Source organism: Bidens hawaiensis, unplaced genomic scaffold (assembly GCF_021521415.1).
Source record: "Bidens hawaiensis isolate Kalapana, Puna unplaced genomic scaffold, B.hawaiensis_p1.1 tig00018048_1, whole genome shotgun sequence".
NCBI lineage: Eukaryota > Viridiplantae > Streptophyta > Magnoliopsida > Asterales > Asteraceae > Bidens > Bidens hawaiensis.
The window spans coordinates 251,315-271,338 of NW_027492727.1; the positions used below are offsets into that span (position 1 = coordinate 251,315).

At 34.1% G+C, this 20,024-nt stretch overlaps 2 protein-coding genes and 1 non-coding gene across 3 annotated transcripts; 2 read left to right on the forward strand and 1 right to left on the reverse strand.

The window, feature by feature from the left end:
• Positions 1–2,960: 2,960 nt before the first annotated feature.
• TRNAW-CCA (transfer RNA tryptophan (anticodon CCA)) lies at positions 2,961–3,032 on the forward strand. Its single transcript has one exon. It is a non-coding gene; the product is annotated as a tRNA-Trp (tRNA).
• A 2,265-nt stretch (positions 3,033–5,297) lies between these two features.
• LOC143555335 (uncharacterized) lies at positions 5,298–6,105 on the reverse strand. Its single transcript, XM_077044902.1, has 3 exons — positions 6,001–6,105; positions 5,614–5,702; positions 5,298–5,523 (listed from the first exon to the last, which is right to left on the reverse strand). Exons 1-3 carry the CDS (start codon positions 6,028–6,030, stop codon positions 5,379–5,381), a joined length of 264 nt encoding a protein of 87 aa, XP_076901017.1. The 5' UTR covers positions 6,031–6,105; the 3' UTR covers positions 5,298–5,378.
• A 9,642-nt stretch (positions 6,106–15,747) lies between these two features.
• Positions 15,748–19,632, forward strand: LOC143555355 (glyceraldehyde-3-phosphate dehydrogenase, cytosolic-like). Its single transcript, XM_077044919.1, has 11 exons — positions 15,748–15,796; positions 15,900–15,932; positions 16,824–16,924; positions 18,065–18,180; positions 18,276–18,375; positions 18,467–18,613; positions 18,693–18,753; positions 18,853–18,950; positions 19,035–19,177; positions 19,257–19,430; positions 19,538–19,632. The coding sequence occupies exons 1-11, from the start codon at positions 15,793–15,795 to the stop codon at positions 19,584–19,586; spliced, it is 1,026 nt and encodes a 341-aa protein (XP_076901034.1). The 5' UTR covers positions 15,748–15,792; the 3' UTR covers positions 19,587–19,632.
• The last annotated feature ends 392 nt before the right edge of the window (positions 19,633–20,024 follow it).

A 20,024-nucleotide genomic window follows, 5' to 3' on the forward strand; every position in this document is an offset into this window, starting at 1 on the left:
ATAATATACACACACACATAATGTTATGAAAAAATAACTAAATAACATATATTATGTTACATAAAAACTTATAATTGAAAAAAAAAATAATCATAAATATAAAAAAATTAATTATTTAATAGTGAACGAGCGAACCCAAGTTGTGCTCGAGCTTGAAAAACTATGAAACAAGTCGAGCCGGAGTCTGGTCGAGCTTCGGCTCGACTCGGCTCGTTTGCACCCCTAATCTAAACGATTCCCAACCCAAATCATTTCGATCCATGCTGGTTTTGACCAAACATTGACTAACCCAGACAAGTTCATAACCCGAACCGATTGGGGGTATCACCGATTTGAACATGTCTACTTCAAAATTGATTTGATAGACAAAAAAAAAAGAGGACATGCAAATAATGCAAGACAAGTTATATATATTTTTTATATTGTGGTACACAAGTACAAATTTGGAGACATCATCAAGGCTTAGTTGACCATGGTGGCTTTCATGTGATCACTTGAGTACATTATGTGTGACAAGTGCATCATTTCACGTGACATGTACAATGTTATGTTGTTCTTAGAATGGCAAAATGGGCAAGCCAACTAATATTCTTTAGGTTTTATATTCTTGTTTCTAACCGTGTTAACATTTGATCGAGTGATGTTCCTTTCGATCGAGTTTAAGAGTCGGTAAAACATGAACACGAGAATGTATAACTTCTATGCTGGGTTTGTCTTTGAAATTTTAAATGCCCAAAACGAGTATAGAAAATGGATCATGTATAAACATTTTTTGGGCCCAATTCCACTTGTTATTGGGCCTTTTTTCCGGGTTTTTTACTCAATTTAACGTAAACAGAAAAACCTCCTTATTTCTGGTTAATTTGGCCCAACTAAACATAAACAAAATAAAATATGCCCTTTTTTCATTTTTTTTTTGGCTCAATTTCACTTGTTAATGTTTTAAAGAAAACCGGTGTATGTGCGTGTATAGATTTTATTTTTTAATTTTGTGACTCGAACCGAAACCAAGTCTTAAGACCTAAATGGTCACTGAGCCCAGATTTTGGTCTGGGCCGGCCCCACTCCTAGTTTTTTATAAACCAAGAAGAATACAACTCAAAAAACTTGTTGGCAATGTTAAACCATAACTTGGTTTATTTAGGCTAATATAGACTCGTTAGACTCTAATACGTATTGCTAAATGGTAATATATAACCAATATGTAATTATTCAATACCACTTAACTTGTGGGTCGAGTAAATAAATTAGTATGACTAAATCGACTTGTATTACTCTAGCTTACCAACTTGTATACTTAATCAACTTTGACCAATTTGCCAACTTTGGTCTTTTTATATTGACCAATTTGTGGATACGGTCCAGAATTACAAACAGTCGAATCATTGCACACATTTGTTGTAGAAGCCTCAAATGAATCTTAGTGTGTAGGAATAATGTGAGTGGTTGATTATGAGAAGTTTCTTTAGAGATGTTTGAGAGAGATGATCGGTATATAAAAGTGAATAGCTTCGTTTTTTACATGTCCTTTACATTATACAAATCCCTCTATATAAAGGGTTCAAAAGGAATCTCTCCTTCCAGACCGTTGCCTGGGGACACATCCTATTATCCAGCGGTTTTTTACATTCCTCTTTGACTTAAACATACTTCTCTATTTTATCCGCCAGACGATTCCTTTTTGCCTCAGACGTGCGTCATCTTGACCTGATACTTCCAGGCTCCAAAAGGGACCCTTCATTTGTTGACTTGTCCTTTTGTCTTGGAGGGGCCTTGGGCTTTAAGGACTGGGCTTGCTTTCTTGGGCTTCACTTGGGCTGGATCATATATAATCTCTTCATTTGCCCTTAAAGACATGTTTTTCGACCTTTTCTTCCTCATTATCTCATCGGTTCATGGTCACACGATCTTTTATATTAATGTTTGATGAATCAGTATTATTTGACGGACACATAAACAAGACATGATAAAACAAGTGTTTTATTACAGTTCAAATGAATCTAAGCCTTTTACTTCTTTTCTTCCAAGTATGACAGTAACATTCTAAAGTGTTTTGTTCTATAACAATTTAAAAGGTTTAATTTTAATACATTTGAAGACTCTCAATTGGTGACTGATTCTTAGTTAAGTATTTTATCTTAACCTATTAGTCCTTTTAAACTTAAAAATAACCCAAAAAACAACATATGTGAGTTATCAACATTCCAGTATATCTCATTCATACGGTAAGGTGTGGAAAGAATGCGACGATGACAAACATTTTCTCTATCTCAAAAGATAACAACTCCAATATTTTCTCTCTCTTTACATATGACTAAAGACTTTATTTTGAAGTGAATTTGTGGTACTTCGAACAACACTTATTTATAAGCAAAGTTAAATACTCAACTTATTACAACATATCATTTCACAACAAGAGTAACAGGGGCCGTTTTCAAGATTTCGAGTGTCCAAAATGAGTACAGAAAACGAATCTTAGATAAACTTTCTTCGGCTCAATTTCACTTGTTATCATACCTTTTTTTTAGTTTTTTCAACTCAACTAAACATAAACAGATTAAACAAATTTTTTTGGCCCAAATTCATTTTTTAATGCTTTATAAAACTAGTGCGTGCATATAACCTTTTTTGTTATTTTGTGTCCGGAACTGAAACCATGCACTAAACGGTCGCAAGCCTGGACATGGATCTTGGCCGGCCTTGAATTGAGTAATTTAAACTTGTCAAGAATAACGTAACCATTATAAAAAATACCAATCTTAAATAACATATTTCACTATGAAATTAAGTAATATACAGAGAAAACTAAATCCTAATGCTGAAGAAAGCATAGAATATAGTCACAATAAATATAGTGGTCGCATGTGTACAGATATTAAAGCAAGATGTGCAAGTTTCCAAAGCAGATTTAGCGTTAGTTTTTATAATATTAAATAATGTTCACAAACACAAAGCATCAAGGATCCGTGGCGCAATGGTAGCGCGTCTGACTCCAGATCAGAAGGTTGCGTGTTCGATTCACGTCGGGTTCAAATCCCTTGAACGATCCTCAGTTTTTTGTTTATTTATAATATTTTTGTTATAACTTTTATTTCATACCTTACAATATAAAGAAAATACAGACTGTTTGAATATTTCATATTTACTAAACTTGCTTTGTGATTTCACCATTTGTGTTTTTGTGGTTAGAATTACTAATTCTGAATTAGCAAAGCCATTAAACGAACCAAAAGTTCATGAATTGTTTGACGGTAAGTTTATTCATTTTCGTTTATTTAATAAACGGACAGACATGAATAAAGTTTTTTGTTCATTTAATTAAAGGAACGAACATGATCACACGTTATGTCCGTGCATTTATGTTCGTGAACGTTGGTTTATGTTTGTTTATTTGCATTCGATTATATTTGTTCACTTATGTTTGTATCAATATAAACATGAAATGAAGTGTTTAAATTATATGTAGTGTCGTGATCACGGATTTTTTTTAATGAATGAGCATGAACAAAAAAAATGTTTGATTATATGTTCGTGTTCGTATTCGGTTAAAGTTAAATGAACGAACATGAACATGTCCGTGTTCGTTCAGTTCGTTTCCATGCCTAACTCTCAATCCAAGTTAATGGTACCACACTACCACCATATATTATTTAACAGTATATCTTAACGAGTAATCCCCGATTCATTTACATGCCTAACCATTAATTACTCAACAAGTATCCCATAGTAATTTTAGCCTAGGCCGAGTACTCGCTGAGTCGTTCCTGAGTATTTCTCAACTAAGACCGAGTAGTCACAACTCCCAAACTAGACCGAGTTGACAGCGTCCGACGACCTATACAACCATGCCTGCAACATATATGTTTCACATTATTTTCTATGCTCATGTCAAAAAAGTTACATCATAAATATAACACCTAGAAATCAAAACATGTCTTTATTAAGACTTCCTCATGTAAAGGTAGTATTGTTTTGGCCTTTTAAGAATAAACCTAGCCATAGACTTATTTGTCTTTCAGAGTATTGGAAAGGTCATGAGAAGTGGTTTATTGGAACCTATGTGTCCCAACTCCATGTGCATTATGGTCCATGTAACTTCTCACTCACTAGACATGATGTTTTGTTAGGTTTATTGGATTTTTATAATCTCTGTTAAATGGTATTGGTCGATAATAATCCTTGTTTATTTTATCGTCATTAATGGTCTCAAATTTAAAATATTGGTCCCAAATGACCCCGTTAAAAAAGATTTAACGACGTTATACTTTTCTCCGAATTTCAAACTAATTTTTAGAGCTTTTGATCGATAGAGTATACGAATCGATTGATGTAAATTTCATTCGAAACGGTGCTTCAAAACGACGAAACAATGCTTCAATTCGGGTGCACCGTTTCGAATGAAGTTTTACATCAATCGACTCGTATCCTCCTACCGATCAAAATCCCTAAAACATTAGTTTGAAATTTGGAAAAAAGTATAACGACATTAAGTCTTTTTTAACGGGGGACTATTGGGGCCCAACTTTTTATATTTGGGACCGCCGGTGACGATAAAATGAATAAGGTTTTTTATCTGTCAAAATAATTCAATAGAGATTATTAAAATCTAATAAACCTTTCATAAGATACATGTAGGGTTGTTTCATAGATTTTAGTTGTCTTGTGTGACCCTTATCAGTAGTGTAATCTCGTTTAAAACATTTTCTCTACCCAAATTTTAACCGTATCATGATTAAGTCCATCCCAATTTCTTAAACCAAATATATCAGCCTTGGAAATGACCACTTATAAAGTAAATTAGACAAAATGTTTGGTTTTGTAATTCTTAAATACATCAATTTGTCAATTATGTTTATTATACAATCAATGATATAAACTAACTCATAACCATTACCCTTATCAGTTAAAAACTTAAAATCAAGGGTAACTTTTCATTATATTATCCAAAGTTTCAAGTTTCACATTAATGATATATTTAGGAAACTTGATTACTATTATATGAAATTTTCTAGTAAGGCGCTAGAAGCCGCCAACACACCACTTGAAAAAAAAACACGACCTTGGCAACAACAGTCAAGTCCAACCACCCATATATAAACAAAAACAATAAACAATAGTTACGCTAAGAATCTGCACCAATCCTTTCACGATAACTTGTTTTTAGACCTCGTCTTGAAAGCAAAAACAAAAACAATAAACAATATATATTATAAATATGTTACTTTATATGTTAGCAGATTTAACCTTTTTAAAAAAATTATGAATTATGCATTCAAACAAAACATAAAACACCTCCCGTAACAACCAAGTACCAAATAGGAAAAGTACATTAAACCAACATTCAACAAATTCAATCCGTCTCTTCGATTTTCAAAACATTACTCTCGAGTGAAATAATCATTAATTGATGGCATGATCTGAGAGGTACGGCCTCGAACAAACTTTCTTAGTCTATGTTCTGCGTAGTTTTCACCCTCGGCATGGTTCTCCAAAATCCCTGCGGCTCTATTTTCTTTTGTAACCCTAAAACCCGGAACATAAAATTTAGTATAAGATTGTTACTAGATCCTTTTTGTCTGAACAATATATTAGATTCGTAGTTAAAAGATTTACCTCACGTCAGGATTGGTGGATATGTTACGTACAAGTTGTGTAGCCATCAGTCCAATAACTCCAACAATCGGTACCATTAAAGGGTAGACCTACACAAGAAATACACTTTGTATAATAAATTTATGCATATATGATATAACCGCTTGGAAATTAAAAAAAATAAAATAATACACAATCTTTTGAAACCGAATCAATAGCCGAACCGACAAGGCGACAATTCATACGATTCAACAGGTCGACCAACCAATGAAAGAAGCGAGTGTGGTTATTCACTAGTTTCTATGGTTTAAAACCATATGTCCATAAATTTCTATGGTAAGATTATCTAAACCGTCTAACCTTTAAGACAATGCACAACAAAAAAATAAACAATAACGATAAAGTTACCTCGGGTTTTACCCATCTCCGCCAAGACATTTTTAATGACAAAATACAAGATTTCTTGCTAGAGGTAAAACAATGCAAATTTGAAGATCGAGTAAACAAAGCTCGTATCCTTGTATTTATAATAATTTTAGCCATCATTAAAAGTGCACAAAAGTTGAATTGTTTTGGTAAGTCATAAATGTACATCAATCTAAATTCATGGAATTCAATTCATATACGAATTCTATTTTCTACCTTTGAAACTAATGGAAAACTTCTAGACACGTCTAGAGAAAAATTGATGAAAACAATATACACCTAATTGCTAGTTGTGTTGTTTTTTATTTTATAAACTAAAATATAAAATAATATATATTGTTTCAAAGAAAACCCATATTATATATATATATATATAGGATCAGGATCATGAGATAACTTTTTTTAAATTGAGAACTATAAGAACTATTTTGGATCACAAAAAACCCAAAAATAAAAAAATCATAAAATAATAAAAAACACAAAAATCAAAAAAGTAAAAAAAACCAAAATTCTTATTTTATCATCCCGGTTTCATAAAAAAAACTTGGTTTAGCTAAATTATATACACATATGTATAATATATACATATATGTACATTTACATGTTTTTTTGTACACACGTGTATAATTTAAGATAAATGATACTGTACATATGTGTATATTACGTAACTAAAGATTAAATAAAATTATACATATGTGTATAATACGACATTTTTTTTATTTTTTTTAATAAAACCGGAATGAAATATAAGAATTTTGGTTTTTTACTTTTTTTAAATTTTTATTATTTTTTTGTTTTATGATTTTTTTTAAATATTTTTTTAAAGGTGTTTTTAGTGGTCCAAAGTGGTTCTCAAAGTTCTCAATTTGCAAAGGGTTCTCTTAGGATCCTTACCTATATATATATATATATATATATATATATATATATATATAAGGTTAGTATCATTTGAGAACTCCAAAAAAGTTAAGAATTTCTAAGAACTCATAAGAACTAAACATTTTTTTAATTTTTTTCATATATTAACATTGTTTGAGACTAGTTTTACCATATTTTATATATAAATTTTTGATTACAAATATAAATCACAAGTTTACATATGTGTAAAATTTATGTAATAACAAATTTACATATATGCAAAAAAAAATTTAGATATGCGTAAAAACTAATTTTCATAATTGTAATCGTAAATATAAATATAAATAGTGATAAAACTACACCCAAATAACACTAACATACAAAAAAATTTATAAAACATGTTAGTTTTCAAGAGTTCCTTCAAGTTCTTAAATAATTTAAGGGTTCTGTAATGATACTCATCATATATATATATATATATAGGATTAGTATCATTACAAAACTCTTAAATTATTTAAGAACTTGAAAGTACTCTTAATAACTAGCACTTTTTATAAAAAAAAATTGTATGCTCATGTTATTTGAGTGTAGTTTTATCACTTTATATATCTATATCTAGGATTACAATTATAAAAATTAGTTTTTACACATATTAAAATGTTTTAATATATATATGTATATATATAATATAAATAAATGTAAATATAAATAAATGTAAACATTGTGAGATGGACTCATTACGGGTCAATAATTCCGACCTCTTAAAAATGTATATTACGATTATTTCGAAATGTCAATGGATATACACATAACATGTTACGTACGTGTTGGGAAATAAATTCAAGTAACTTGTCTATAGATCCATGTTCATTTGTATTTGTTCACAAGTCATTATATTTTTAATATGTTTTTATTCAAAGATATTTTGCATTATGTGCACTAAACATACTTTTCTAAAGCTTACAATAAAAAAACATTTGTACGCTAGAAGTAACACGCCCTACAGAGTTATTTTAACTAAATGATAACCATATAAAAGACCCGTAATCGTTTTGTTTCAAATCTCGTTTAAATTATAAAATCATAACCGGATAACCGGTTATTTTTTCGTGTTCTTTGTAATATAAGGCAAAATAATTTTAAAAGTTTGATATAGAAATATTTATAAAATGAAATTATTAGCTTTTTGATGATGTCAAGTTTCACGCCGGTTTATAGGAATATGTCCAACTACTAGTATTCTCGTCCACAACTCCAATCCTGCCTTTTGATATTATGTGAGCATTTGACTTCTCATTTTTCTTTTTATTTGACTTTCATATACAAATTAAGAATATTGACTTAAAAAAAATCCTACCGCCCTACTTGTGACGCGTGCATATAATGTATATAAACGTGAACCTCCGAGTGAGTAAAAGTGAAATTGCACTAATTTTGAGGTTATTTTACTAATCTCGTGAAAATAACGTTAAAAGTGACGGAAGGTTAATCAGACATCATGTGGTGGCGTTAATAGCCGGAAGACAAAGGTACATGCACAATCGGCCGGTGTCCCGATGGTGAAGTGTTATGTGTCTTATGTCTAAGGCTTGATGCAAAACTACTATCGAGCCGGAGGTCTCACCGAAAACAACCTCTCTATTCCTACGGGGTAGAGGTAAAACTGTCTACATATTACCCTACCAAAATTTTGCTATTGGTGGGATATACTTAGTACAATGAGTACAATGATAATGACTTTAAAAAATCCTAGCTTAGACTTATTGGTAAATATCAGTTTTAACTTCACTATTGGCTAGTGATGGTCTCAACTAAAGTTATACTTTTTACCAACAGTCCGCGACTAACGGGGTTAACCATCTGTTAGTCTATGCTTACGTAGCACGCCTAGTTATCAATATACATCTATGTGGCAATAATCATCATATTCGTTTTTAAAAAATTGGTTGCAGGTAACAGTCCCAATTAAATGTGTATTTTTTTCCAACGGTCTGTTAGGTGTGTCACGTAAGCAACAGACTAACGGAGTTAACCATCCGTTAGTAGCAGAACGTTCGTCACCAGCCAGGTGTGAAGTTAGGACTGTTATTTGCCAACACGGTATAGTTGGAGTTATTTAAAAACCAATTTTCCAAAAAATTATTCAACCCTTGTTATTGATAATTCCCATAGTTGAGAATTTTGGTTTTAGTTTTTTTCCCTCTTTCTCGAACGATAGCTTTCATTAAACTGACAAGCTAGCAAAACGTTAGGATGGAAGCTCAAAAGAAGGATATGCTACACCGGATTATCATCATCTCGTGTTGAAGTATATGGAAAGTGATGAATGAAATTTTTTATGAAGGTAAAGAAGGGAAGGCTAAAGAGGTTATAGGTGAAATTAAGTCGTTAGGTTTTCTTTGGTATAAATATAGATTGAAAATAAAAACGTTATAGTGGTCTAAATGGTGTAATTTAAGTTTCATATAGTCATGTGTTCTTGAGGGGCCTGTCCGGATTGTAGAGGCCATCTGTGTTGTGAATTTAATTGGTTGTTTATAAAATTTACACTTAAAAAAATAAAAAAATGACTTAAGAGTTCACACATACAAACAACGTTTATTAAACTTTACAATATGTATGATGATTAGGTTCCTCTTTTTAACTTTATTAAACTTTACAATGACTATGAAAGTTTAACTTATTAGCCCACTAATCTTTCTAAATTAGATCACCTTTCATAATCCTATCACAACATAAAGTTTTGAAGAGCATGCGCCACAAATTATTTGAGTTATTTATTCATTATAAAACTATTATAACTAAATAAATAAATAAAAGTAAACTTCATTTATTGGCTAATTTTGTTAATTTAAATGCATTATTGAGTAAATAAAGTCAAATGTCATGGTCCCTCTTTTCTTTTCCACAAATATACGTATGCCTCTATTTTCTTTTCCACAATATTGACAATAATATCAAAAAAATAATAATTCTATAAATTCCTTTGAAAAAATTAAAAAATTGTCTTTTTTATATTTTATGTCCCCGTAAATCAAGAGTTTTAATGTTTCCTCCAAGTACGCTGTCAGCACATGCTTATAAGACAAGACAACGTGTTTGTAGAACTAATAAGCATGCGGCATGTGCTATAAATAACTTAAGGAACGACCTATTTGTTCAACAAAACTCATCGGGGCAACCTATTTCTTTAACAAAGTCGTCGGCACAACTTGTTTTGTTCAACAACGTAAAATATTGGGTTTTGCAATTCAAAAGGGGGTTGCGGCGTTACTTGTTGCCCGTTTGCCTTCTATTTCGATATAATTACTACTTTCCAGTTTATTACAAAAAGAAGAATTTCCAAAAATATGTTTACAAACTCGTCCGCAGGACTTGTTTGTTCACTAAAGTCGTCTGAGATGACCTGTTTGGGGGCCAACAAACGTTATTTGATTGGAGGACTACGTGTTTAAAAGAGACATTTATAAAACTCTTGATTTGCAAGATAACGTATATTTTGAGAATTTTCTCATCCCTTTTATATTGTAAACAAAGGTAAACTTTATGGTGGATGACCAAAAAGAAAAATAAATAAATAAATAAAGAAAAATATCAATTATGATCCACTTTATAGTCTATACTTTATACTATTATTCTTGTATGATTAGGCTGAGGGGCGTGGGGCTTCAGCGGGGGCGCGAGAGCCCCTCCGCTCGCGTCCCCAGGCGCGAGCACCACACCACCGAGGCGTGAGAGGGGCGCGAGAGGGGCGCGAGCGCGGAAAACTAGGCGGGCGCAAGGTGGGTCGCGGGAGAAAGGTGGCGTAAAGGAGCATTGGGAGACGTGACATAGCCGTTGGATCATTTACATGATAATAAAAGTAAAATATATGAAAGAATCATATATGAGGGATATGTAATATGTACCTCAACAAGCTCCGGGCTGCCGTAGTCTTGAATTATTCCGGCGAGCTGAGCACTATCACATAGATACGGCAGGTTCCCAAAATACAGCTTTGTATTTACCGAGCTACTGTCGGTCGGAGACTGATCTCCTCCGTCACCGGAGACTTGTTCTTCTTCTTCCGTCACGGCCACCGTCTCCTCCTCCTCCGTCGCCGACACCGCCGCCTCTTCTTGAGCCACAGACGCCGACACCCTCATCGCCGGCCACTTGCCGGACATGGGTATCGGTTCGATTCTTACACGAGATTGAGGTAATGATGTTGAGATTTGCAGCATGGGTGTTGTGGATTTTAATTAGAGGTGCACAAATCGGTTTTTTTGAAAAAACCGGTTCGGTTATTAACCGGACCGGTTTTTTTTATCCAGAAAAAAACCGGTTCGGTTAATAACCGGACCGGTTATTAACCGGTTTTTATTGCTGAAAACTCAAACCGGCCAAACCGGTTTGGACCGGTTTAAAAACCGGTTAGAACCGGTTATTAAACCGGTTTTTTATAACCGGTTTTTAATAACCGGTCTAACCGGCTAACCGGTTTTTTTTTTTTTTTTTTTTTTTTTTTTTTTTTTTTTTTTTTTTTTTTTTCTTTAGGGTTTAGGGTTTAGGGTTTCGTTGTTAGCATTCTTTGCTTGGAAGATTAAAAACACATAACTTTCATTTATAGCTTTTACATTAAAAATACAAACATTAAATCGTTATCGCATATTCGTAACTCAAAAATACAAACATTAAAGAATGCTTAGACACGATTACATTAACAAGTTGATGTTTGTTACTCATTTTCTTCGCTACCCGATCCCGAGCTATTCCTTAGGTAATCGTCGTACGCGGCTTCTTCATCGGTCATTGGTTGAATGTGTCCTTGATTGACCTCGTCTTCATACAAGGCCGCCTCATAGTCCATTTCCCCCTCGAGTGAGCGTTGATGTTGTGCCCTGTCTAAAGAGTCCAAGTAATCCTTGTAGCAAATCGACATCTCTACAGCTGCTGGAGTGAGTCGAGTCCTCCTAATCGATATAACCCTGCCAGAAACAGAAAAAGCAGACTCCGAAGCTACCGTGGAAGCTTGGACCGTTAGTAAATCTTTGGCCATGGCGGCGAGGATCGGAAACTCATCCTCCTTACCTCTCCACCAAGCCAGCAAATCAAGACTTCTAAATTCATCCGGAGTCATGTGTTTCACAAAGTTGGTACCACCATACCTTCCAAGTTCACTGCTTGGGGTGTTTACCCTTTGACGTTTACCGGCGTCTTCCCAAATCATGTAGTACATCCCCATTTCAAGGTCGGTTTGGGATTGGGATTGGGCAACAGCTCTTAACGAGTCATGAATTTGGGAAGACGACCCGTGTTTTGTAAGGTAAACATCATACATGTTTGCCAATGTGGTGTTGAAATCATTCTTTAAAGTTTGGCTATAATAGGGGTTTTGATCGTCGTTTAACCCTAGCTCATCACAAATTTTTTCTATTAAAGCTTCAACACCACCAACATTGATGCAAGGGTTTAACGCAGCCGCACAGGTCAAAACAGCGGGTAGTTGTTGAAAATATTTTATAAATTTTTCTTTCATTTTTGCACCCATATCAAAATAAGGTGCACCCCTACAATGAATTTCAGTCAACTTTGTGCACATGACAGCAATTTTTGGTAAAGCAATGGGGCTTGTTGGATAGTAAACCCCGGATAAACTAGTTGTGCAAGATTTAAAAATTTGAAGAACCTCCGTAACGATCTCAATCAATAACCAGTTTCTAGGATCGTACGGTGCACATTTACCCCTACTTGACATTATTTGATGAAACGCAACTAGTGATTCTTTTTGTTGGATGGCTTTCTCAAACATATCACAAGTCGAGTTCCATCTTGTTGGACAATCCCAATTGGGCCCCAACCATTGACAATTAGCTTCATCACAAAATTTTTTGTATCTTGAAAATGTTTTATTGTTGCTAAAAACATCTCGTAACATTCTTTTAAAATTGTTTCTTTGCGTTTCGATCACGTTTAACCCATCTTGCACGGCCAAGTTGATAATATGTGCAATGCATCGGCTATGAAAAAACGCTCCATCACAAATAGGTTTATACTTTAATTTTAAATGGCCAACCGCGGCCGTATTGTTGGACGCGTTATCAAACGATATTGAAAAGATTTTATCTTCAATCTTGTATTGTCGAATGACTTTATCCAAGAGTTTAAAAATATTTCTACCCGTGTGCGGGTAATCAAACAATTGAAACGCAACGGTTCGTTTCATCATTTGCCACGACCGGGGGTCAACCCAATGAGCCGTCACACAAATGTATGAGTCGGGCGAACCATTAGGTACCGACCACACATCCGTTGTTAAGTTCACACCAGTTTGTAAGTTTGAAAAGTATGAAATTAGGTCGGATTTAGCGTTTTTCCATGCTTTAAGCATATCTCTTCTAAGGGTCGAACGACTTACGTGTTGGTAGCGTGGTTGAACATACTTTTGCATCATCTCCGTGAATTGAGGGTTGTCGAAGTGGTTGAAAGGAAGTGATTGTTGAATCACAAAGTTGCCAAACTGTTGACGTACCGCTTCAAGGTCGTACGTAAACACCGTTCCTTGATTCGTCATCTCCGGCTGCGAACTACTTCCGGATTCGTCCTTCAAGACCTTGCAAGAGGGCCTTTCTACATGAGCTCTTAAACTGGAGTTTGCTTCTTTGTTATAAAACTTCAAACAATGTTTGCATCTAGCTTTTTGGGTTCCGTTAGACATTTCGCATAGGTCGAAATGTTGCCAAATATCTTGGTTTCGTTTCGTGGGGATGACCCGAACGACGGTTTCTCCCGTGTTCGAGGCACCCATGTTGACCGATGAAGCAGCACTTTGGGAGGCCATGATAATCGACTACGAATTAAGAGTGGTATACTCGAGTATGAAATAAACGACTACGAAAGAAGAGCGTTTGGAGTTATAATCGCGTATGAAATAAACGTTTAGAGCTTTTGGAGTTGTATAATCAAGTGTGATCTAACCAATACCCAACCTAAACTATATATAGATGTTTGTGGGGGTAAAAAAACCAAAAAAACGGCTAAAAAAACGGGCAAAAAAAAAAAAAACGGCTATAAAGCCGTTTGGTAACGTTCGAAAACCGGTTTAACCGGTTAACCGGTTATTAAAAAACCGGTTAACCGGTTTTTTTATAACGGCTATAAACCGGTTATTTTAAAAACCGGTTAACCGGTTTTTTAATAACCGGTTATTAAAAAAAACCGGTTTTTTTTATAACCGGTTATAAAACCGGTTTTGGCTCCAAAAAGTATAACCGATACGTAAACCGGTTACGTAAACCGGTCAAACCGGTTTTTAAAAAAACCGGTTTTTAAAAAACCGGTTTTCCGGTTAACCGCCCAAACCGGTTCCGTAACCGGTTTTTTTGAACACCTCTAATTTTAATGTAAGAAACATGGGATCGGAAGGCCATGGTATTGATTTTAAGGAGAACGGAGAGCTGATGGCGGCGGTGGCGGTTGTAGCAGCCATGGTGTCTGTCTGTCTGATCCGGTGGTTTGCTTAGCATTGGGAGACGTGAATATATTTATAAAAATATAAAAAAAAAATCCGCTGGAGCCCCTGCTCGCGCCCCTCCACACCAGGGCCAGGGGCTCCAGCGGGGGCTCCAACACCCATCTTATCCAGTTTCTCTCTCTGCCACATGTCACAATATTATTGGCTGGAGCCCCCACTCGCGCCCCCGTTAGAGCCCCCCACACCCGTCAGCCTTACAAGTTCTTGGGGACCTATTGAAAATACCGAACATATACACGTGTAAACTCAAATTTAGTTCAACAATGATTACATATATTTTATAACTTTATATTTCATGTGTCTTTAGACATTTATTAATTATTAATGAAATAAAGTTTTAATTGATTATAAATAATAATAACTTGATTAAAAAAAATTATAGTTAAATTAAATTTGAGAACAAATATGGTATTTCCATAAATTTTGTTTGACGTATTTAATTGAGAAAATTTGTTAAATAAATTTGTTATTCTCAAAATATCTTTGTTTTTTCAATAAATGAGTCCATATAATATATAAAATATAGAAATGCATAATATATTCAGACGCCAGAGCCTTATATTCAGACATCGTTTGACCCTTATATAAGATGTACAAGACATTACTAGTTGTATATTTGTCCGATTGTGTCGAAAGACGTTGATAAAAACCTACACGAATCATATACGCATGTATACAAGTGAAGTTAAAGAATTATACGAGACATCAAGGCCTATATGACTCGCATACAATTTATATACATTGTGAATATGTGTGAGGCACACAATTTATATACAAGTTGTATAAGCATATACAAGTTTAGGTGTGCAAACGAGACGAGCTAATTGTTAGTCACTCGAGAAGGGCTCATTAAAAAACTCAATCGAGCCGAGCTTAATCAAGCTCGAGCCTAAAAGAAAGCTCATTTAAAAAACGAGCCCGACTTTACTTTTCGAGCTCGAGCCGGCTCGCGAGCCTAAATAAGCTTGCCATTCATGTAACTTTTTTAAACATATAATTGTATAAAAAGTAATTGATAAATAATAAACGAGCCGAACTCAAGTTTTTAAAAATAGAGCTCGAAACGAACCGAACATCAGCTAATTTGCTCCCTGTAACAAGTTATCTATAATCACATAAGATCTCAATATAATATAAAAATAATATTATTATTGATGAAAAGTATTACAACGGCTTCATTTCAAAACTTACAATATTTCTTTTTCCAAAAATAATCCTCCATTGGTCCATTTCTTTCTCTCCAAGACAATAATAATAAAAAAAAACCGCTTACGTCAGCCAGCGTCTTGGTTTACTCCGCCAGCCGTACCTATAAATACCACCAACACCAACCCACCATTTTCTCACACTCGTTAAAACCTAATAATCAATCACTCTCTCTTTTTACTCTCTACTCATTCGCCATGGGTATAAACAAATAATATATATATATATATAATACAACTTTTATCATATATATATAATTGATGTATTGATTTTAACTTTATGTATGTTTGATTTTATTTTGCAGCAACTGATAAGAAGATTAAGATCGGAATCAACGGTACGGTTTCCGTTATTCTGTTACTGGATCCGTTAGATCTGACTGATATGTTTATGTTTTAGGATTAACTATATTCCGTTAATTCCGTTAATTTTCAGCTGTGTTTAAGTTATCATGTTACTGAATTCGTTAGATCTGACTGATATGTGTATGGTTTAGGATTAACTATATTCCGTTAATTCCGTTAGTTTTAATCTGTTTTTATGTTATATGTTACTGAATTCGTTAGATCTGACTGATATGTTTTAAGATATGGCATATTTTCGTTAATTCGTGTTATGTACTCGCGTTTTTGTTACTGAATAGTTAGATCTGACTGATAAGTTTTAGAATTATGTAGAATTGGTTAGTTTTGAACTGATTTTGAGTTTGTGAGCTTGTGTTGCGTTTATATCTACTGATTTAGCGGTTAATTTGTAATAGCGCAATCTGTTTTTGGCTTCGTGTTTACTGATTCGTTAGATCTGACTGATATGCTTTAGGATTCATAAGAATCGGTTAATTTTGATATATTTTTGATTTTGTGAGCTTGTTGCATTTTTAGCAGTTAATTTGTAACAGTTTGATCTGTTTTGAGTTCGTGCTGCGTTTCGTTTACTGATTTACCGGTTAAATAATATCAGTTTGATCTGTTTTTGAATTTTTGTTGTATTTTTGCTTTCTAATTCGTTAGATCTGGCTGATATGGTTCAAAATTAAGAAGAATCGAGTAGTTTTGATCTGTTTTTGAGTATTGTCTACTGATTTACTTGTAAAATTGTAACAGTTTGAAATCTTTCTGAGTTCGTGTTGCGTTATTGTTTACTGATTTAGTGTTTTAAAATTGTAATTCTTTGTTCTGTTTCTGAGTGCGTGTTTATTGATTTGGTATATTTGTATGTTATATTGCAGGATTTGGAAGAATTGGTCGTCTTGTTGCTAGAGTTGCTCTTCAGAGAGATGACATCGAGCTTGTTGCTGTTAACGATCCGTTTATCTCCACTGATTACATGGTACTGTTTGTATAGTGTTATATCTGTAGTGTTTATTTAATTTATTGCCATTCTGAATACTGTGTGTGATGTTAAGATGCTAGTGTTTATATAGCTGACTAGTTGTAGATCTGATTACTGGTATAATATGAAGTTATTTGTAAATCGTTAGTGAGTACTGTTAACGGTCCTTTTATCTGCACTGATTATTTTGTTCTGTCTGTGAATTTATGTTGCTAGGGTTTATGTAGGCTTATATCTGTAGTTAATGTATAATCTATTGATATGCTGATTGCTGTGTGTGATGTTTTGATGCTAGGGTCTATGTAGTTTGTAGATCTGTATTTGCTAAATAAATTATTGCTATACCGATTCCTGTGTGTTATGTTATGGTGCTAATGTTTTCGTAGGCATAGATCTGTAGCTACCCTATAATTTATTGCTGTACTGGTCACTGTGTGTTTTGTTATAATATCAGGGTTTATATTGTTGACTAGTTAGTATTTACTATTGAAATTATGAATGATTGCTGAGCTCATTACTGGTAGACTCTGATCGGTGGATTATACAATGTTATTTGAAAATCATAAGTGACTATTTTTTACGATTAGTTTATCTCAATTGACTACATTCACTGTGTGTGTTGTTATGTAGGCTTAGATCTGTAGTTTATCTCAATTGACTACATTCACTGTGTGTTGTTAATGATTGCTATACTGCTTACCAGACGAATCTGGTTGGTAAATTATATGTTATTTTTGGTAACTTGTAAATGATTACTGTTAACTATTACTTATGATTTGCTGTGTTTGATGTCAACTATCAGTTAGCTCTGTAGTTGTTTGATTACTGATTTATATATAAACCTGATTGGTGAATTATTCAATGCTATTGGTACATTGTAAATGATTACCGTTAACGATCCATTTTTCTTTTCTGTCTACCTGGTTCTTTGTGATTTTATATTGTTATGGCTTATGATGCATGGATTTGTATGTTTTTGGATCTATGTTATATATTTAAATGATTTCTATACTCTGTTAGAATCTGACTGGTGAGTGATCCATGTTCTAATCGACCACTTAATCTCTATTTGTATATTATGAGATCTGTCTTCGGGTTTATCAGTGTGCTGTTATTTACAAGTTTATTTTCTTGCAGACATACATGTTCAAGTATGACACTGTTCACGGCCAATGGAAACATCATGAACTCAAGGTTAAGGACGAGAAGACTCTTCTTTTCGGTGAGAAGCCCGTCAGTGTTTTTGGCTTCAGGTAATTCGTTTGACGACAATAAGAATTATCTGCTAAAATATTCTTTTCCTTATAAGTTAAAAGTGTTCTTATTCTTATTTCTTTTGTATTATTAGGAACCCAGAAGAGATCCCATGGGGTGCTGCTGGAGCCGACTTTGTGGTCGAGTCCACTGGTGTCTTCACCGACAAGGACAAAGCCGCTGCTCACTTGAAGGTCTGATTGAGTTTCACCTCACTAATTACAATATTATTAGCTGAATGTTCTGTTATGTTTGCTTATTTTGCATACGGTTTTATATGTTCAGGGTGGTGCCAAAAAGGTTGTTATCTCTGCTCCTAGTGGCAATGCTCCCATGTTTGTTGTTGGTGTCAACGAGCACGAGTACACTCCCGATCTTGACATTGTTTCAAACGCCAGCTGCACAACCAACTGCCTTGCTCCTTTGGCTAAGGTATTATTATTATTATTATTATTATCAATCCAACTTTCTCTATATGTATTGTCAACTAACATTTTTGTATCATTTTCAGGTGATTAACGACAGGTTTGGCATTGTTGAGGGTCTTATGACAACTGTTCACGCCATGACTGGTAATGTCGCCTTTAACTTGGTTGATAAAACCAGTCATTTTATTAATATATTATAAGTTAAATCGTAAACGGTCGTGTAATATTGTTAAAATGTTTCAGCTACCCAAAAGACTGTTGATGGCCCGTCGATGAAGGATTGGAGAGGTGGAAGAGCTGCGTCTTTCAACATCATTCCCAGCAGCACTGGAGCCGCCAAGGTAATTATTAAACTAACATTAAAAATATTATCGTGTTCATTATATTATTTAGCTCGTTTAACCTTTTATTCCTGTTATATGTAGGCTGTTGGCAAAGTGTTGCCTGCCCTTAATGGCAAGTTAACCGGTATGGCTTTCCGTGTGCCAACTGTTGATGTGTCGGTTGTTGACTTGACTGTGAGACTCGAGAAGAAGGCTACTTATGAGCAGGTCAAGGCTGCCATCAAGTAAGTTTTGAACAACTTATTATTATTATTGTTATTAGTTTGATACCATGAATTTTACTAATGTTTCTTTACGATACAGGGAGGAATCAGAAGGCAAACTTAAGGGTATTTTGGGATTCGTCGAGGAAGACGTTGTGTCAACCGACTTTGTTGGTGACAGCAGGTCAAGCATCTTCGATGCCAAGGCCGGAATTGCTTTGAACGATAACTTCTTGAAACTCGTGTCGTGGTATGACAACGAATGGGGTTACAGGTACTTTCTTTCGGCTTACTCTGATTATGTATTGTTTTCTGATTTAACATACATCGTTCGTTACGAGTCGGTATATTGACTTTATTTTAAACTTGTTTTTTTTCCAGCTCCCGTGTGATTGACTTGATTGTCCACATTGCGTCCGTGCAAGCATAAACGTTGGATAGGTGAATGGTGACACGGCTATGTGTTGGTTTTTCTTGAGTTTGAATAAAAGAATCTTATTATGAGATTGATGCAGTGCTACATATTTTGATACATGTAGGCTCGTTTTTTGGTTGTTTCTGGTTTCATTTTACGAGCATTTTGCTTTCTTTGTTTAGTTAAAAACCTTTCCCAATTGTACTCAGCTTCACAACATTTATGATATGATATAGCCTGGTTGGATTTCATTTGATTGTTAACTTTAAACTTATCTTGCATAAATGTTCATGGCAAAATGGGCGCAACGGCTTTTAGTCAATGCCGGTCACTTTATTACTGCATAATCTTGAAGTGTATACATGGAGACGCGTGGTGAAGACGAGTTTCTTTCACATAGGTCGGGCAAATTGTTGTCGATTCAGAACTTATTACGCCTCTTCTTTGTCTCTT

Coding starts and splice junctions, on each gene's coding strand:
- LOC143555335 (XM_077044902.1), bottom strand. CDS start 6,030: ATGTCTTGGCGGAGATGGGTAAAACCCGAG. Junction 5,703..6,000: donor GGAGATGGGTAAAACCCGAG/GTAACTTTATCG, acceptor TTTCTTGTGTAG/GTCTACCCTTTAATGGTACC. Junction 5,524..5,613: donor TCCACCAATCCTGACGTGAG/GTAAATCTTTTA, acceptor TCCGGGTTTTAG/GGTTACAAAAGAAAATAGAG.
- LOC143555355 (XM_077044919.1), top strand. Junction 18,754..18,852: donor AACTGTTCACGCCATGACTG/GTAATGTCGCCT, acceptor AAAATGTTTCAG/CTACCCAAAAGACTGTTGAT. Junction 19,178..19,256: donor CAGGTCAAGGCTGCCATCAA/GTAAGTTTTGAA, acceptor TTTACGATACAG/GGAGGAATCAGAAGGCAAAC.